Below are 16,825 nucleotides of genomic sequence, written 5' to 3'. Positions count from 1 at the left end.
TATAGTGCTTTCCTATTGGCTTAGCCACAGGGACCCAGATTAGTGCTCTGCAGTTGTTTTAGCCACTCAGGGACCTGGGACTACTATAGTGCTTTCCTATTGGCTTAGCCACAGGAACCCAGATTAATGCTCTGCAGTTGTTTTAGCCACTCAGAGACCTGGGACTATAGTGCTCATCTATTGGGTAAGTGATTTGTGCTACTGGATGGCTAATTGGTCAATCAAAAAAGGAGGTCAGCACACCGAGTGGAAGAAGAGGAAGAAGAACTCACCATGTAACCAGGGGCACAGACGCAGGCCCCAGTGACTCCGTGACAGTCAGCCCCGTGGGAACAGCTGCATGGCAACCTGCATCCATCGCCGTGGTAACCAGGTGGACAGGTCTCGTTGCAGTAGAGCCCCGCCCATCCTGCTGTACAGCTGCACTCACCTGACAGGGGGTGACAGCTAGAGCAGAATCAATAAATCAAATTAATCAATCAACCAACCAATCTAATTAATCTATCAATCAAACAATCTAATCAATGAATCAATCTAATCAATCAATCAACCAACAAATCAATCATTCAGTCAATCAGTCGTTTAGTCAATCAGTCAAATGTTATCTGTAAAGCCATTTCGACATCAAGCAAACATAACCCCAGTAGGACATGTCTGTTAGATCTGCAGAGAGAGTGAAACAGTGAGCCCCAAGCTGACATCCATCCATCCATCCATCCTGACTGAGGTGCTCCTTTAGCATCCATCCATCCATCCATCCATCCATCCATCCATCCATCCATCCTGACCAACGTGTTCCTATAGCATCCATCCATCCATCCATCCATCCTGACCAACATGTTCCTATAGCATCCATCCATCCATCCATCCATCCATCCTGACCAACATGTTCCTATAGCATCCATCCATCCATCCATCCATCCATCCATCCATCCATCCTGACCAACGTGTTCCTATAGCATCCATCCATCCATCCATCCATCCATCCATCCATCCATCCATGACCAACATGTTCCTATAGCATCCATCCATCCATCCTGAACAACATGTTCCTATAGCATCCATCCATCCATCCATCCATCCATCCATCCATCCATCCATCCATCCATCCATCCTGACCAACGTGTTCCTATAGCATCCATCCATCCATCCATCCTGACCAACATGTTCCTATAGCATCCATCCATCCATCCATCCATCCATCCTGACCAACATGTTCCTATAGCATCCATCCATCCATCCTGACCAACGTGTTCCTATAGCATCCATCCATCCATCCATCCTGACCAACGTGTTCCTATAGCATCCATCCATCCATCCATCCTGACCAACATGTTCCTATAGCATCCATCCATCCATCCATCCATCCTGACCAACATGTTCCTATAGCATCCATCCATCCATCCTGACCAACATGTTCCTATAGCATCCATCCATCCATCCATCCATCCATCCATCCATCCATCCATCCTGACCAACGTGTTCCTATAGCATCCATCCATCCATCCATCCATCCTGACCAACATGTTCCTATAGCATCCATCCATCCATCCATCCATCCATCCTGACCAACATGTTCCTATAGCATCCATCCATCCATCCATCCATCCTGACCAACGTGTTCCTATAGCATCCATCCATCCATCCATCCTGACCAACATGTTCCTATAGCATCCATCCATCCATCCATCCATCCTGACCAACATGTTCCTATAGCATCCATCCATCATCCATCCATCCTGACCAACATGTTCCTATAGCAATCGTCCATCCATCCATCCTGACCAACATGTTCCTATAGCATCCATCCATCCATCCATCCATCCATCCATCCATCCATCCATCCATCCTGACCAACATGTTCCTATAGCATCCATCCATCCATCCATCCTGACCAACATGTTCCTATAGCATCCATCCATCCATCCATCCATCCTGACCAACGTGTTCCTATAGCATCCATCCATCCATCCATCCATCCATCCTGACCAACATGTTCCTATAGCATCCATCCATCCATCCTGACCAACATGTTCCTATAGCATCCATCCATCCATCCATCCATCCATCCATCCATCCTGACCAACATGTTCCTATAGCATCCATCCATCCATCCTGACCAACATGTTCCTATAGCATCCATCCATCATCCATCCATCCTGACCAACATGTTCCTATAGCATCCATCCATCCATCCATCCTGACCAACATGTTCCTATAGCATCCATCCATCCATCCATCCATCCATCCATCCATCCATCCATCCATCCTGACCAACATGTTCCTATAGCATCCATCCATCCATCCATCCATCCATCCATCCATCCATCCATCCATCCATCCATCCATCCTGACCAACGTGTTCATAGCATCCATCCATCCATCCATCCATCCATCCATCCATCCATCCATCCATCCATCCATCCTGACCAACATGTTCCTATAGCATCCATCCATCCATCCATCCATCCATCCATCCATCCTGACCAACATGTTCCTATAGCATCCATCCATCCATCCATCCATCCATCCTGACCAACATGTTCCTATAGCATCCATCCATCCATCCATCCATCCATCCTGACCAACGTGTTCCTATAGCATCCATCCATCCATCCATCCTGACCAACATGTTCCTATAGCATCCATCCATCCATCCATCCATCCTGACCAACGTGTTCCTATAGCATCCATCCGTCCATCCTGACCAACATGTTCCTATAGCATCCATCCATCCATCCATCCTGACCAACATGTTCCTATAGCATCCATCCATCCATCCATCCATCCTGACCAACATGTTCCAATAGCATCCATCCATCCATCCATCCATCCATCCATCCATCCATCCATCCTGACCAACATGTTCCAATAGCATCCATCCATCCATCCATCCTGACCAACATGTTCCAATAGCATCCATCCATCCATCCATCCATCCATCCATCCATCCATCCTGACCAACATGTTCCAATAGCATCCATCCATCCATCCATCCTGACCAACATGTTCCATCATCCATCCATCCATCCATCCTGACCAACATGTTCCAATAGCATCCATCCATCCATCCATCCATCCATCCATCCATCCATCCATCCATCCATCCTGACCAACATGTTCCTATAGCATCCATCCATCCATCCATCCATCCATCCATCCATCCATCCATCCATCCATCCATCCTGACCAACATAGCATCCATCCATCCATCCATCCATCCATCCATCCATCCATCCATCCATCCATCCATCCATCCTGACCAACATGTTCCTATAGCATCCATCCATCCATCCATCCATCCATCCATCCATCCATCCATCCATCCTGACTTGTTCCTATAGCATCCATCCATCCATCCATCCATCCTGACCAACGTGTTCCTATAGCATCCATCCATCCATCCATCCATCCATCCATCCATCCATCCATCCATCCATCCATCCATCCATCCATCCATCCATCCATCCATCCATCCTGACCAACGTGCTCCTATAGCATCCATCCATCCATCCATCCATCCTGACCAACGTGCCCTATAGCATCCATCCATCCATCCATCCATCCTGACCAACGTGTTCCTATAGCATCCATCCATCCATCCATCCATCCTGACCAACATGTTCCTATAGCATCCATCCATCCATCCATCCATCCATCCATCCATCCATCCATCCATCCATCCATCCTGACCAACGTGCTCCTATAGCATCCATCCATCCATCCATCCATCCATCCATCCATCCATCCATCCATCCATCCATCCATCCATCCTGACCAACATGTTCCATCCATCCATCCATCCATCCATCCATCCATCCATCCATCCATCCATCCTGACCAACATATTCCTACAGTTCCAAACGTAGCATCCATCCATCCATCCATCCATCCATCCATCCATCCATCCATCCATCCATCCATCCATCCATCCATCCTGACCAACATAGCATCCATCCTGACCAACGTAGCATCCATCCATCCATCCATCCATCCATCCATCCATCCATCCATCCTGACCAACGTGCTCCTATAGCATCCATCCATCCATCCATCCATCCACCAACGTCCATCCATCATCCATCCATCCATCCATCCATCCATCCATCCATCCTGACCAACGTGCTCCTACAGCATCCATCCATCCATCCATCCATCCATCCTGACCAACGTGCTCCTACAGCATCCATCCATCCATCCATCCATCCATCCATCCTGACCAACGTGCTCCTATCCATCCATCCATCCATCCTGACCAACGTGCTCCTACAGCATCCATCCTGACCAACGTGCCTACAGCATCCATCCTGACCAACGTGCCCTCAGCATCCATCCTGACCAACGTGCTCCTATAGCATCCATCCTGACCAACGTGCTCCATACAGCATCCATCCTGACCAACGTGCTCCAGCATCCATCCATCCATCCATCCATCCATCCCAACGTGCTCCTCCATCCATCCTGACCAACGTGCTCCTGATCCATCCTGACCAACGTGTTCCTATAGCATCCATCCATCCATCCATCCAACGTGCTCCTGACCATCCTGACCAACGTGCTCCAGCATCCATCCTGAGCATCCATCCATCCATCCATCCATCCATCCATCCATCCATCCATCCACCAACGTCCATCCATCCTGACCAACGTGCTCATCCATCCTGACCAACGTGTTCCTATAGCATCCATCCATCCATCCATCCTGACCAACGTGCTCTACAGCATCCATCCTGACCAACGTGCTCCTATCCATCCTGACCAACGTGCTCCATCCATCCACCAACGTCCATCCATCCATCCATCCACCAACGTCCATCCATCCACCAACGTCCATCCATCCTGACCAACGTGCTCCTATCCATCCTGACCAACGTGCTCCTATCCATCCTGACCAACGTGCTCCTACAGCATCCATCCTGACCAACGTGTTCCTATAGCATCCATCCATCCATCCATCCATCCATCCATCCATCCATCCATCCATCCATCCATCCATCCATCCATCCATCCATCCATCCATCCATCCATCCTGACCAACGTGCTCCTATAGCATCCATCCATCCATCCATCCATCCTGACCAACGTGCCATAGCATCCATCCATCCATCCATCCATCCTGACCAACGTGCTCCTATAGCATCCATCCATCCATCCATCCATCCTGACCAACGTGCTCCTATAGCATCCATCCATCCATCCATCCATCCATCCATCCATCCATCCATCCATCCATCCATCCTGACCAACGTGCTCCTATAGCATCCATCCATCCATCCATCCATCCATCCATCCATCCATCCATCCATCCATCCATCCATCCATGACCAACGTGCTCCTATAGCATCCATCCATCCATCCATCCATCCATCCATCCATCCATCCATCCATCCATCCATCCTGACCAACATATTCCTACAGCATCCATCCTGACCAACGTGCTCCTATAGCATCCATCCATCCATCCATCCATCCATCCATCCATCCATCCATCCATCCATCCATCCATCCATCCATCCTGACCAACGTCCCTATAGCATCCATCCTGACCAACGTGCTCCTATAGCATCCATCCATCCATCCATCCATCCATCCATCCATCCATCCATCCTGACCAACGTGCCATAGCATCCATCCATCCATCCATCCATCCATCCTGACCAACGTGCTCCTACAGCATCCATCCACCAACGTGCTCCTATCCATCCTGACCAACGTGCTCCTACAGCATCCATCCTGACCAACGTGCCTACAGCATCCATCCTGACCAACGTGCTCCTACAGCATCCATCCATCCATCCATCCATCCATCCTGACCAACGTGCTCATCCATCCATCCATCCATCCTGACCAACGTCCCATCCTGACCAACGTGCCATCCATCCTGACCAACGTCCATCCATCCTGACCAACGTGCTCCTACAGCATCCATCCACCAACGTCCACAGCATCCATCCACCAACGTCCATCCATCCTGACCAACGTGCTCCTACAGCATCCATCCTGACCAACGTGCTCCTACAGCATCCATCCTGACCAACGTGCTCCAGCATCCATCCATCCATCCATCCATCCATCCTGACCAACGTGCTCCTACAGCATCCATCCTGACCAACGTGCTCCTACAGCATCCATCCTGACCAACGTGCTCCTACAGCATCCATCCTGACCAACGTGCTCCTACAGCATCCATCCATCTCTCCATCCTGACCAACGTGCTCCTATCCATCCTGACCAACGTGCTCCTACAGCATCCATCCACCAACGTCCATCCATCCAACGTCTCCTACAGCATCCATCCTGACCAACGTGCTCCTACAGCATCCATCCTGACCAACGTGCTCCTACAGCATCCATCCTGACCAACGTGCTCCTACAGCATCCATCCTGACCAACGTGCTCCTACAGCATCCATCCTGACCAACGTGCTCCTCCATCCATCCTGACCAACGTGCTCCTATCCATCCTGACCAACGTCCATCCATCCATCCATCCATCCTGACCAACGTGCTCCTACAGCATCCATCCTGACCAACGTGCTCCTATAGCATCCATCCTGACCAACGTGCTCCTACAGCATCCATCCTGACCAACGTGCTCCTACAGCATCCATCCTGACCAACGTGCTCCTACAGCATCCATCCTGACCAACGTGCTCCTACAGCATCCATCCTGACCAACGTGCTCCTATAGCATCCATCCTGACCAACGTGCTCCTACAGCATCCATCCTGACCAACGTGCTCCTATAGCATCCATCCATCCATCCATCCATCCATCCATCCATCCATCCATCCATCCATCCATCCATCCATCCTGACCAACGTGCTCCTACAGCATCCATCCTGACCAACGTGCTCCTACAGCATCCATCCTGACCAACGTGCTCCTACAGCATCCATCCTGACCAACGTGCTCCTATAGCCCTCAGAGGCTCAAGTTCTGCCTTTTCTCCTTTACACAGACTGTGATGATGAGCATTAGTGCTTCAATTCACCAACATTTCTGTTATTTTTCCTTTTTTAAATATACCCTTTACACAGTGAACCCGAAAATGTTGGTTATTTACCCAATAAATTACCGGGACTCTCTTTACATTTACATTTAAGTCATTTATTTTTGTTCTTTATTTTTTATTCTTTATTATTATTATTTTTCTTTAAGAAATAATTGACAAACATCGGTTAAATTATTTGAATTCCATTTCGTTAGTTTTTTTTTCTGTGAGCTCAATGCGCACATTTCACAGTTTCCCTAGAGATAAATCAGATCCAGACTGAACTGTGTGATGTAGTAGGGAGTTGTAGTTTCTCTAGAGATAAATCAGATCCAGACTGAACTGTGTGATGTCGTAGGGAGTTGTAGTTTCTCTAGAGATAAATCAGATCCAGACTGAACTGTGTGATGTAGTAGGGAGTTGTAGTTTCTCTAGAGATAAATCAGACCCAGACTGAACTGTGTGATGTAGTAGGGAGTTGTAGTTTCTCTAGAGATAAATCAGATCCAGCCTGAACTGTGTGATGTAGTAGGGAGTTGTAGTTTCTCTAGAGATAAATCAGATCCAGCCTGAACTGTGTGATGTAGTAGGGAGTTGTAGTTTCTCTAGAGATAAATCAGATCCAGACTGAACTGTGTGATGTCGTAGGGAGTTGTAGTTTCTCTAGAGATAAATCAGATCCAGACTGAACTGTGTGATGTAGTAGGGATTTGTAGTTTTCAACAGGCCAATATTCTACATAGTTTAGCGTAGGAAACGTGATAATTAACTACAATGAAAATGACATGATCTCAGTCAGGGGTAGTCAGTGTAATGTCCTACGTACCCGACAGTGTTGGAGGCGTTACAGGGACAGTACTTGTCACAGATGAGTCCGTACAGGCCTGGAGGACAGAACCTCTCCTGACAGTGAGGTCCTTTAAAGCCCGTGTCACAGAGACACGCTCCGTTGATATGGTAACACTTAGCACCGTTCTGACAGTCACAACGCAGGCTGCACTGAGGACCGTACCAGCCCACCGGACACTCCTCCTGGCATCTAGAGAGGACAGGGAGGGGAGAAGAGAGTCACACCTCAGCCTGCACTAGGGGCCGTAGGACCGTACCAGGTACTCTTCCTGGCATCTATAGGGAATAACAATAGTACTATAGTGGTAAAAGTCTAGCCCCTAAAACTTCTTAGGGCCCCTTTTCTCTCCACTTCCTGCCTGAATGATGTGCCCAAAGTAAACTGCCTAAACTGCCTGTTGCTCAGGCCCCGAAGCCAGGATATGCATACCATTGGGGATATGCATACCATTGGGGATATGCATACCATTGGGGATATGCATACCATTGGGGATATGCATACCATTGGGAAGAAAACACCTATAACACAATTGATATGAGAAGAAAGGAGAAAATACAATGAAAAACCAACTAGAATTGTTGTTTTTGTTTTTGAGAGTCCATCCTCTTAGAAATGCAAGAGAAAGGTCATTTTGAGAATTAGCTCCCTGGGTGCAATTCCTATGGATTCCACCAGGTGTCAGCAGTCTATGTTCAAGGCTTCAGGCTTGTAACTTCAAAAACAAATAAGAAATATCAGTTTTAGCAGACAGACACAGTCTTGGAAATCCGTGTTTGTGCGCGCATGATAAGGAATAACAATAGTAATATAGTGGTAAAAGTCCAGCCTCTATAAACAAGTGAAGACCCAGTGACTATGTTCAGTGACCTAACCGGATTGAAGAGACTGTAAATATTAAGACCCCCACCGAGACAGACAGTCAGACTACTAAACTGTAAAAAAAAATATATATATATATAAAAAAATACTCTTTGGACAAACACCCCCCCCCCAAAAAAATGACCACAATTATATTACAATTAAAATATTATAATTATAAATTTTTCTCAATTGAAAAAAAAACAATGTTTGTTGAAAACAAATATATGATTGAAGTGTTCTATTTCATTATTAAATTATTAAAACAAAGTTAAAGTTCGACTCCACTTCCTGTCTGGTTAAACAACACAAATACAAACACATAACCCATTTTTTTTATTTATCTTGTTCCATGTAGAATCTTTCACTTTGCATTCCTTGCAAACAAAGAACTTGTGCTGGTTTAATGAACATGAAATAATGAGTCCAAATGTCTGGACGAAGAAAGTCGTAACATTTTACTGGCCACAATATTGAAATCAGACCGTGAGGTGGTTAGAGTGTAGAGGTGGCAGGTAGCCTAGTGGTTAGAGTGTAGAGGTGGCAGGTAGCCTAGTGGTTAGAGTGTAGAGGTGGCAGGTAGCCTAGTGGTTAGAGTGTGGAGGTGGCAGGTAGCCTAGTGGTTAGAGTGTAGAGGTGGCAGGTAGCCTAGTGGTTAGAGTGTAGAGGAGGCAGGTAGTCTAGTGGTTAGAGTGTAGAGGTGGCAGGTAGCCTAGTGGTTAGAGTGTAGAAGTGGCAGGTAGCCTAGTGGTTAGAGTGTAGAGGTGGCAGGTAGCCTAGTGGTTAGAGTGTAGAGGTGGCAGGTAGCCTAGTGGTTAGAGTGTAGAAGTGGCAGGTAGCCTAGTGGTTAGAGTGTAGAGGAGGCAGGTAGTCTAGTGGTTAGAGTGTAGAGGTGGCAGGTAGCCTAGTGGTTAGAGTGTAGAAGTGGTAGGTAGCCTAGTGGTTAGAGTGTAGAAGTGGCAGGTAGGCTAGTGGTTAGAGTGTAGAGGTGGCAGGTAGCCTAGTGGTTAGAGTGTAGAAGTGGCAGGTAGCCTAGTGGTTAGAGTGTAGAGGTGGTAGGTAGTCTAGTGGTTAGAGTGTAGAGGTGGCAGGTAGCCTAGTGGTTAGAGTGTAGAGGCGGCAGGTAGCCTAGTGGTTAGAGTGTAGAGGTGGCAGGTAGCCTAGTGGTTAGAGTGTAGAGGTGGCAGGTAGCCTAGTGGTTAGAGTGTAGATGTGGCAGGGTAGCCTAGTGGTTAGAGTGTAGAGGTGGCAGGTAGCCTAGTGGTTAGAGTGTAGAGGAGGCAGGTAGCCTAGTGGTTAGAGTGTAGAAGTGGCAGGTAGCCTAGTGGTTAGAGTGTAGAGGTGGCAGGTAGCCTAGTGGTTAGTTAGAGTGTAGAGGTGGCAGGTAGCCTAGTGGTTAGAGTGTAGAGGTGGTAGGTAGCCTAGTGGTTAGAGTGTAGAGGTGGCAGGTAGCCTAGTGGTTAGAGTGTAGAGGTGGCAGGTAGCCTAGTGGTTAGAGCGTAGAAGTGGCAGGTAGCCTAGTGGTTAGAGTGTAGAAGTGGTAGGTAGCCTAGTGGTTAGAGTGTAGAAGTGGCAGGTAGGCTAGTGGTTAGAGTGTAGAGGTGGCAGGTAGCCTAGTGGTTAGAGTGTAGAGGTGGCAGGTAGCCTAGTGGTTAGAGTGTAGAAGTGGTAGGTAGCCTAGTGGTTAGAGTGTAGAAGTGGCAGGTAGGCTAGTGGTTAGAGTGTAGAGGTGGCAGGTAGCCTAGTGGTTAGAGTGTAGAAGTGGCAGGTAGCCTAGTGGTTAGAGTGTAGAGGTGGTAGGTAGTCTAGTGGTTAGAGTGTAGAGGTGGCAGGTAGCCTAGTGGTTAGAGTGTAGAGGCGGCAGGTAGCCTAGTGGTTAGAGTGTAGAGGTGGCAGGTAGCCTAGTGGTTAGAGTGTAGAGGTGGCAGGTAGCCTAGTGGTTAGAGTGTAGATGTGGCAGGGTAGCCTAGTGGTTAGAGTGTAGAGGTGGCAGGTAGCCTAGTGGTTAGAGTGTAGAGGAGGCAGGTAGCCTAGTGGTTAGAGTGTAGAAGTGGCAGGTAGCCTAGTGGTTAGAGTGTAGAGGTGGCAGGTAGCCTAGTGGTTAGTTAGAGTGTAGAGGTGGCAGGTAGCCTAGTGGTTAGAGTGTAGAGGTGGTAGGTAGCCTAGTGGTTAGAGTGTAGAGGTGGCAGGTAGCCTAGTGGTTAGAGTGTAGAGGTGGCAGGTAGCCTAGTGGTTAGAGCGTAGAAGTGGCAGGTAGCCTAGTGGTTAGAGTGTAGAGGTGGCAGGTAGACTAGTGGTTAGAGTGTAGAAGTGGTAGGTAGCCTAGTGGTTAGAGTGTAGAGGTGGTAGGTAGTCTAGTGGTTAGAGTGTAGAGGTGGCAGGTAGTTTAGTGGTTAGAATGTAGAGGTGGCAGGTAGTCTAGTGGTTAGAGTGTAGAGGTGGCAGGTAGTCTAGTGGTTAGAGTGTAGAGGTGGTAGGTAGTCTAGTGGTTAGAGTTTAGAGGAGGCAGGTAGCCTAGTGGTTAGAGTGTAGAAGTGGCAGGTAGCCTAGTGGTTAGAGTGTAGAGGTGGCAGGTAGCCTAGTGGTTAGTTAGAGTGTAGAGATGGCAGGTAGCCTAGTGGTTAGAGTGTAGAGGTGGTAGGTAGTCTAGTGGTTAGAGTGTAGAGGTGGCAGGTAGCCTAGAGGTTAGAGTGTAGAGGTGGTAGGTAGTCTAGTGGTTAGAGTGTAGAGGTGGCAGGTAGTTTAGTGGTTAGAATGTAGAGGTGGCAGGTAGTCTAGTGGTTAGAGTGTAGAGGTGGCAGGTAGTTTAGTGGTTAGAATGTAGAGGTGGCAGGTAGTCTAGTGGTTAGAGTGTAGAGGTGGCAGGTAGCCTAGTGGTTAGAGTGTAGAGGTGGCAGGTAGCCTAGTGGTTAGAACGTAGAAGTGGCAGGTTGTCTAGTGGTTAGAGTGTAGAGGTGGCAGGTAGCCTAGTGGTTAGAGTGTAGAGGTGGCAGGTAGCCTAGTGGTTAGAGTGTAGAGGTGGCATGGTAGCCTAGTGGTTAGAGTGTAGAGGTGGCATGGTAGTCTAGTGGCTAGAGTGTAGAGGTGGCAGGTAGTCTAGTGGTTAGAGTGTAGAGGTGGCAGGTAGTCTAGTGGTTAGAGTGTAGAGGTGGCAGGTAGCCTAGTGGTTAGAGTGTAGAGGTGGCAGGTAGCCTAGTGGTTAGAGTGTAGAGGTGGCAGGTAGCCTAGTGGTTAGAGTGTAGAGGTGGCATGGTAGTCTAGTGGCTAGAGTGTAGAGGTGGCAGGTAGTCTAGTGGTTAGAGTGTAGAGGTGGCAGGTAGTCTAGTGGTTAGAGTGTAGAGGTGGCATGGTAGTCTAGTGGCTAGAGTGTAGAGGTGGCAGGTAGTCTAGTGGTTAGAGTGTAGAGGTGGCAGGTAGTCTAGTGGCTAGAGTGTAGAGGTGGCAGGTAGCCTAGTGGTTAGAGTGTAGAGGTGGCAGGTAGCCTAGTGGTTAGAGTGTAGAGGAGGCAGGTAGCCTAGTGGTTAGAGTGTAGAGGAGGCAGGTAGCCTAGTGGTTAGAGTGTAGAGGAGGCAGGTAGCCTAGTGGTTAGAGTGTAGAGGTGGCAGGTAGCCTAGTGGTTAGAGTGTAGAGGAGGCAGGTAGCCTAGTGGTTAGAGTGTAGAGGAGGCAGGGTAGTCTAGTGGCTAGAGTGTAGAGGTGGCAGGTAGTCTAGTGGTTAGAGTGTAGAGGTGGCATGGTAGTCTAGTGGCTAGAGTGTAGAGGTGGCAGGTAGCCTAGTGGTTAGAGTGTAGAGGTGGCAGGTAGTCTAGTGGTTAGAGTGTAGAGGTGGTAGGTAGCCTAGTGGTTAGAGTGTAGAGGTGGTAGGTAGCCTAGTGGTTAGAGTGTAGAGGTGGCAGGTAGCCTAGTGGTTAGAGTGTAGAGGTGGCAGGTAGCCTAGTGGTTAGAGTGTAGAGGAGGCAGGTAGCCTAGTGGTTAGAGTGTAGAGGAGGCAGGTAGTGTAGTGGTTAGAGCGTAGATGTGGTAGGTAGCCTAGTGGTTAGAGTGTAGAGGTGGCAGGTAGCCTAGTGGTTAGAGTGTAGAGGTGGCTGGTAGCCTAGTGGTTAGAGTGTAGAGGTGGCAGGTAGCCTAGTGGTTAGAGTGTAGAGGTGGCAGGTAGCCTAGTGGTTAGAGTGTAGAGGAGGCAGGTAGCCTAGTGGTTAGAGTGTAGAGGAGGCAGGTAGTGTAGTGGTTAGAGCGTAGATGTGGTAGGTAGCCTAGTGGTTAGAGTGTAGAGGTGGCAGGTAGCCTAGTGGTTAGAGTGTAGAGGTGGCAGGTAGTCTAGTGGTTAGAGTGTAGAGGAGGCAGGTAGCCTAGTGGTTAGAGCGTAGAGGTGGCAGGTAGCCTAGTGGTTAGAGTGTAGAGGTGGCAGGTAGTCTAGTGGTTAGAGCGTAGAGGTGGCAGGTAGTATAGTGGTTAGAGTGTAGAGGAGGCAGGTAGCCTAGTGGTTAGAGTGTAGAGGTGGCAGGTAGCCTAGTGGTTAGAGTGTAGAGGTGGCAGGTAGCCTAGTGGTTAGAGTGTAGAGGAGGCAGGTAGCCTAGTGGTTAGAGTGTAGAGGTGGCAGGTAGCCTAGTGGTTAGAGTGTAGAGGAGGCAGGTAGCCTAGTGGTTAGGGTGTAGGGGTGGCAGGTAGTCTAGTGGTTAGAGTGTAGAGGTGGCAGGTAGTCTAGTGGTTAGAGTGTAGAGGTGGTAGGTAGTCTAGTGGTTAGAGTGTAGAGGTGGCAGGTAGCCTAGTGGTTAGAGTGTAGAGGTGGCAGGTAGCCTAGTGGTTAGAGTGTAGAGGTGGCAGGTAGTCTAGTGGTTAGAGTGTAGAGGTGGCAGGTAGCCTAGTGGTTAGAGTGTAGAGGTGGCAGGTAGTCTAGTGGTTAGAGTGTAGAGGTGGTGTAGGTAGTCTAGTGGTTAGAGTGTAGAGGTGGTAGGTAGCCTAGTGGTTAGAGCGTAGAGGTGGTGTAGGTAGACTAGTGGTAAGAGTGTAGAGGTGGTAGGTGGTCTAGTGGTTAGAGTGTAGAGGTGGTAGGTAGTCTAGTGGTTAGGGTGTAGGGGCGGCAGGTAGTCTAGTGGTTAGGGTGTAGGGGCGGCAGGTAGTCTAATGGTTAGAGTGTAGAGGTGGCAGGTAGCCTAGTGGTTAGAGTGTAGAGGTGACAGGTAGCCTAGTGGTTAGAGCGTAGAGGTGGCAGGTAGCCTAGTGGTTAGAGTGTAGAGGTGGCATGGTAGTATAGTGGTTAGAGTGTAGAGGTGGCAGGTAGTCTAGTGGTTAGAGTGTAGAGGTGGCAGGTAGTTTAGTGGTTAGAGTGTAGAGGTGGCAGGTAGTCTAGTGGTTAGAGTGTAGAGGTGGCAGGTAGCCTAGTGGTTAGAGTGTAGAGGTGGCAGGTAGTCTAGTGGTTAGAGTGTAGAGGTGGCAGGTAGTCTAGTGGTTAGAGTGTAGAGGAGGCAGGTAGTGTAGTGGTTAGAGTGTAGAGGTGGCAGGTAGTCTAGTGGTTAGAGTGTAGAGGTGGCAGGTAGAGCCTAGTGGTTAGAGTGTAGAGGTGGCAGGTAGCCTAGTGGTTAGAGTGTAGAGGTGGCAGGTACCCTAGTGGTTAGAGTGTAGAGGTGGCAGGTAGCCTAGTGGTTACAGTGTAGAGGTGGCAGGTACCCTAGTGGTTAGAGTGTAGAGGTGGCAGGTAGCCTAGTGGTTACAGTGTAGAGGTGGCAGGTAGCCTAGTGGTTAGAGTGTAGAGGTGGCAGGTAGTCTCGTGGATAGAGTGTAGAGGTGGTAGGTAGCCTAGTGGTTAGAGTGTAGAGGTGGCAGGTAGCCTAGTGGTTAGAGTGTAGAGGTGGCAGGTAGCCTAGTGGTTAGAGTGTAGAGGTGGTAGAAGTCTAGTGGTTAGAATGTAGGGGCGGCAGGTAGTCTAGTGGTTAGGGTGTAGGGGTGGCAGGTAGTCTAGTGGTTAGAGTGTAGAGGTGGCAGGTAGTGTAGTGGTTAGAGTGTAGAGGTGGCAGGTAGCCTAGTGGTTAGTGTGTAGAGGTGGCAGGTAGTCTAGTGGTTAGAGTGTAGAGGTGGTAGGTAGTCTAGTGGTTAGAGTGTAGAGGTGGCAGGTAGCCTAGTGGTTAGAGTGTAGAGGTGGCAGGTAGCCTAGTGGTTAGAGTGTAGAGGTGGCAGGTAGCCTAGTGGTTAGAGTGTAGAGGAGGCAGGTAGTCTAGTGGTTAGAGTGTAGAGGTGGCAGGTAGCCTAGTGGTTAGAGTGTAGAGGTGACAGGTAGCCTAGTGGTTAGAGTGTAGGGGCGGCAGGTAGTCTAGTGGTTAGAGTGTAGAGGTGGCAGGTAGCCTAGTGGTTAGAGTGTAGAGGTGGCAGGTAGCCTAGTGGTTAGAGTGTAGAGGAGGCAGGTAGCCTAGTGGTTAGAGTGTAGAGGAGGCAGGTAGCCTAGTGGTTAGAGTGTAGAGGAGGCAGGTAGCCTAGTGGTTAGAGTGTAGAGGAGGCAGGTAGCCTAGTGGTTAGAGTGTAGAGGTGGCAGGTAGCCTAGTGGTTAGAGTGTAGAGGTGGCAGGTAGCCTAGTGGTTAGAGTGTAGAGGTGGCAGGTAGCCTAGTGGTTAGAGTGTAGAGGTGGCAGGTAGCCTAGTGGTTAGAGTGTAGAGGTGGCAGGTAGCCTAGTGGTTAGAGTGTAGAGGTGGCAGGTAGCCTAGTGGTTAGAGTGTAGAGGTGGCAGGTAGCCTAGTGGTTAGAGTGTAGAGGTGGCAGGTAGCCTAGTGGTTAGAGTGTAGAGGTGGCAGGTAGCCTAGTGGTTAGAGTGTAGAGGTGACAGGTAGCCTAGTGGTTAGAGTGTAGGGGCGGCAGGTAGTCTAGTGGTTAGAGTGTAGAGGTGGCAGGTAGCCTAGTGGTTAGAGTGTAGAGGTGACAGGTAGCCTAGTGGTTAGAGTGTAGAGGAGGCAGGTAGCCTAGTGGTTAGAGTGTAGAGGTGGCAGGTAGCCTAGTGATTAGAGTGTAGAGGTGGCAGGTAGCCTAGTGGTTAGAGTGTAGAGGTGGCAGGTAGCCTAGTGGTTAGAGTGTAGAGGTGGCAGGGTAGCCTAGTGGTTAGAGTGTAGAGGTGGCAGGTAGCCTAGTGGTTAGAGTGTAGAGGTGGCAGTTAGTCTAGTGATTAGAGTGTAGAGGTGGCAGGTAGCCTAGTGGTTAGAGTGTAGAGGTGGCAGGTAGCCTAGTGGTTAGAGTGTAGAGGTGGCAGGGTAGCCTAGTGGTTAGAGTGTAGAGGAGGCAGGTAGCCTAGTGGTTAGAGTGTAGAGGTCGCAGGTAGCCTAGTGGTTAGAGTGTAGAGGTGGCAGGTAGCCTAGTGGTTAGAGTGTAGAGGTGGCAGGTAGCCTAGTGATTAGAGTGTAGAGGGGGCAGGTAGCCTAGTGGTTAGAGTGTAGAGGTGGCAGGTAGCCTAGTGGTTAGAGTGTAGAGGTGGCAGGTAGTCTAGTGGTTAGAGTGTAGAGGTGGCAGGTAGCCTAGTGGTTAGAGTGTAGAGGTGGCAGGTAGCCTAGTGGTTAGAGTGTAGAGGTGGCAGGTAGCCTAGTGGTTAGAGTGTAGAGGTGGTAGGTAGCCTAGTGGTTAGAGTGTAGAGGTGGCAGGTAGCCTAGTGATTAGAGTGTAGAGGTGGCAGGTAGCCTAGTGGTTAGAGTGTAGAGGTGGCAGGTAGCCTAGTGGTTAGAGTGTAGAGGTGGCAGGTAGCCTAGTGGTTAGAGTGTAGAGGTGGCAGGTAGCCTAGTGGTTAGAGTGTAGAGGTGGCAGGTAGCCTAGTGGTTAGAGTGTAGAGGTGGCAGGTAGCCTAGTGGTTAGAGTGTAGAAGTGGCAGGTAGCCTAGTGGTTAGAGTGTAGAGGTGGCAGGTAGCCTAGTGGTTAGAGAGTAGAGGTGGCAGGTAGCCTAGTGGTTAGAGTGTAGAGGTTGTAAAATAAGAATTTGTTCTTAACTGACTTGCCTAGGTCTAACGTTTATTACGGTGGGTTGAAAACATAATGACATTTCTAAAGAAAAGCAAATAATTAGTGTCATCATTTGAATGTCACCAGATTGAGTGTAGATGCTGTATAACGCTAGCTAGCTATCGTTAGCATTGTGTAGATGCAGTATAACGCTAGC

At 49.1% G+C, this 16,825-nt stretch overlaps 1 protein-coding gene across 1 annotated transcript in view; it reads right to left on the bottom strand.

The window, feature by feature from the left end:
• The window catches only part of megf11 (multiple EGF-like-domains 11), a 400,084-nt gene that overhangs the window by 137,020 nt on the left and 246,239 nt on the right, over positions 1 to 16,825 (bottom strand). Inside the window, exons 9-10 of the mRNA XM_052481104.1 lie at positions 7,820 to 8,032; positions 273 to 447 (exon numbers count right to left, since the gene is read on the bottom strand). Coding sequence (XP_052337064.1) covers positions 273 to 447; positions 7,820 to 8,032 — 388 coding nt within the window. The remainder of the gene's footprint in view (positions 1 to 272; positions 448 to 7,819; positions 8,033 to 16,825) is intronic.

Source organism: Oncorhynchus keta, chromosome 26, assembly GCF_023373465.1.
Source record: "Oncorhynchus keta strain PuntledgeMale-10-30-2019 chromosome 26, Oket_V2, whole genome shotgun sequence".
In the NCBI taxonomy this organism is placed as follows: domain Eukaryota; kingdom Metazoa; phylum Chordata; class Actinopteri; order Salmoniformes; family Salmonidae; genus Oncorhynchus; species Oncorhynchus keta.
This window is presented reverse-complemented; position numbering and strand designations above follow the sequence as displayed.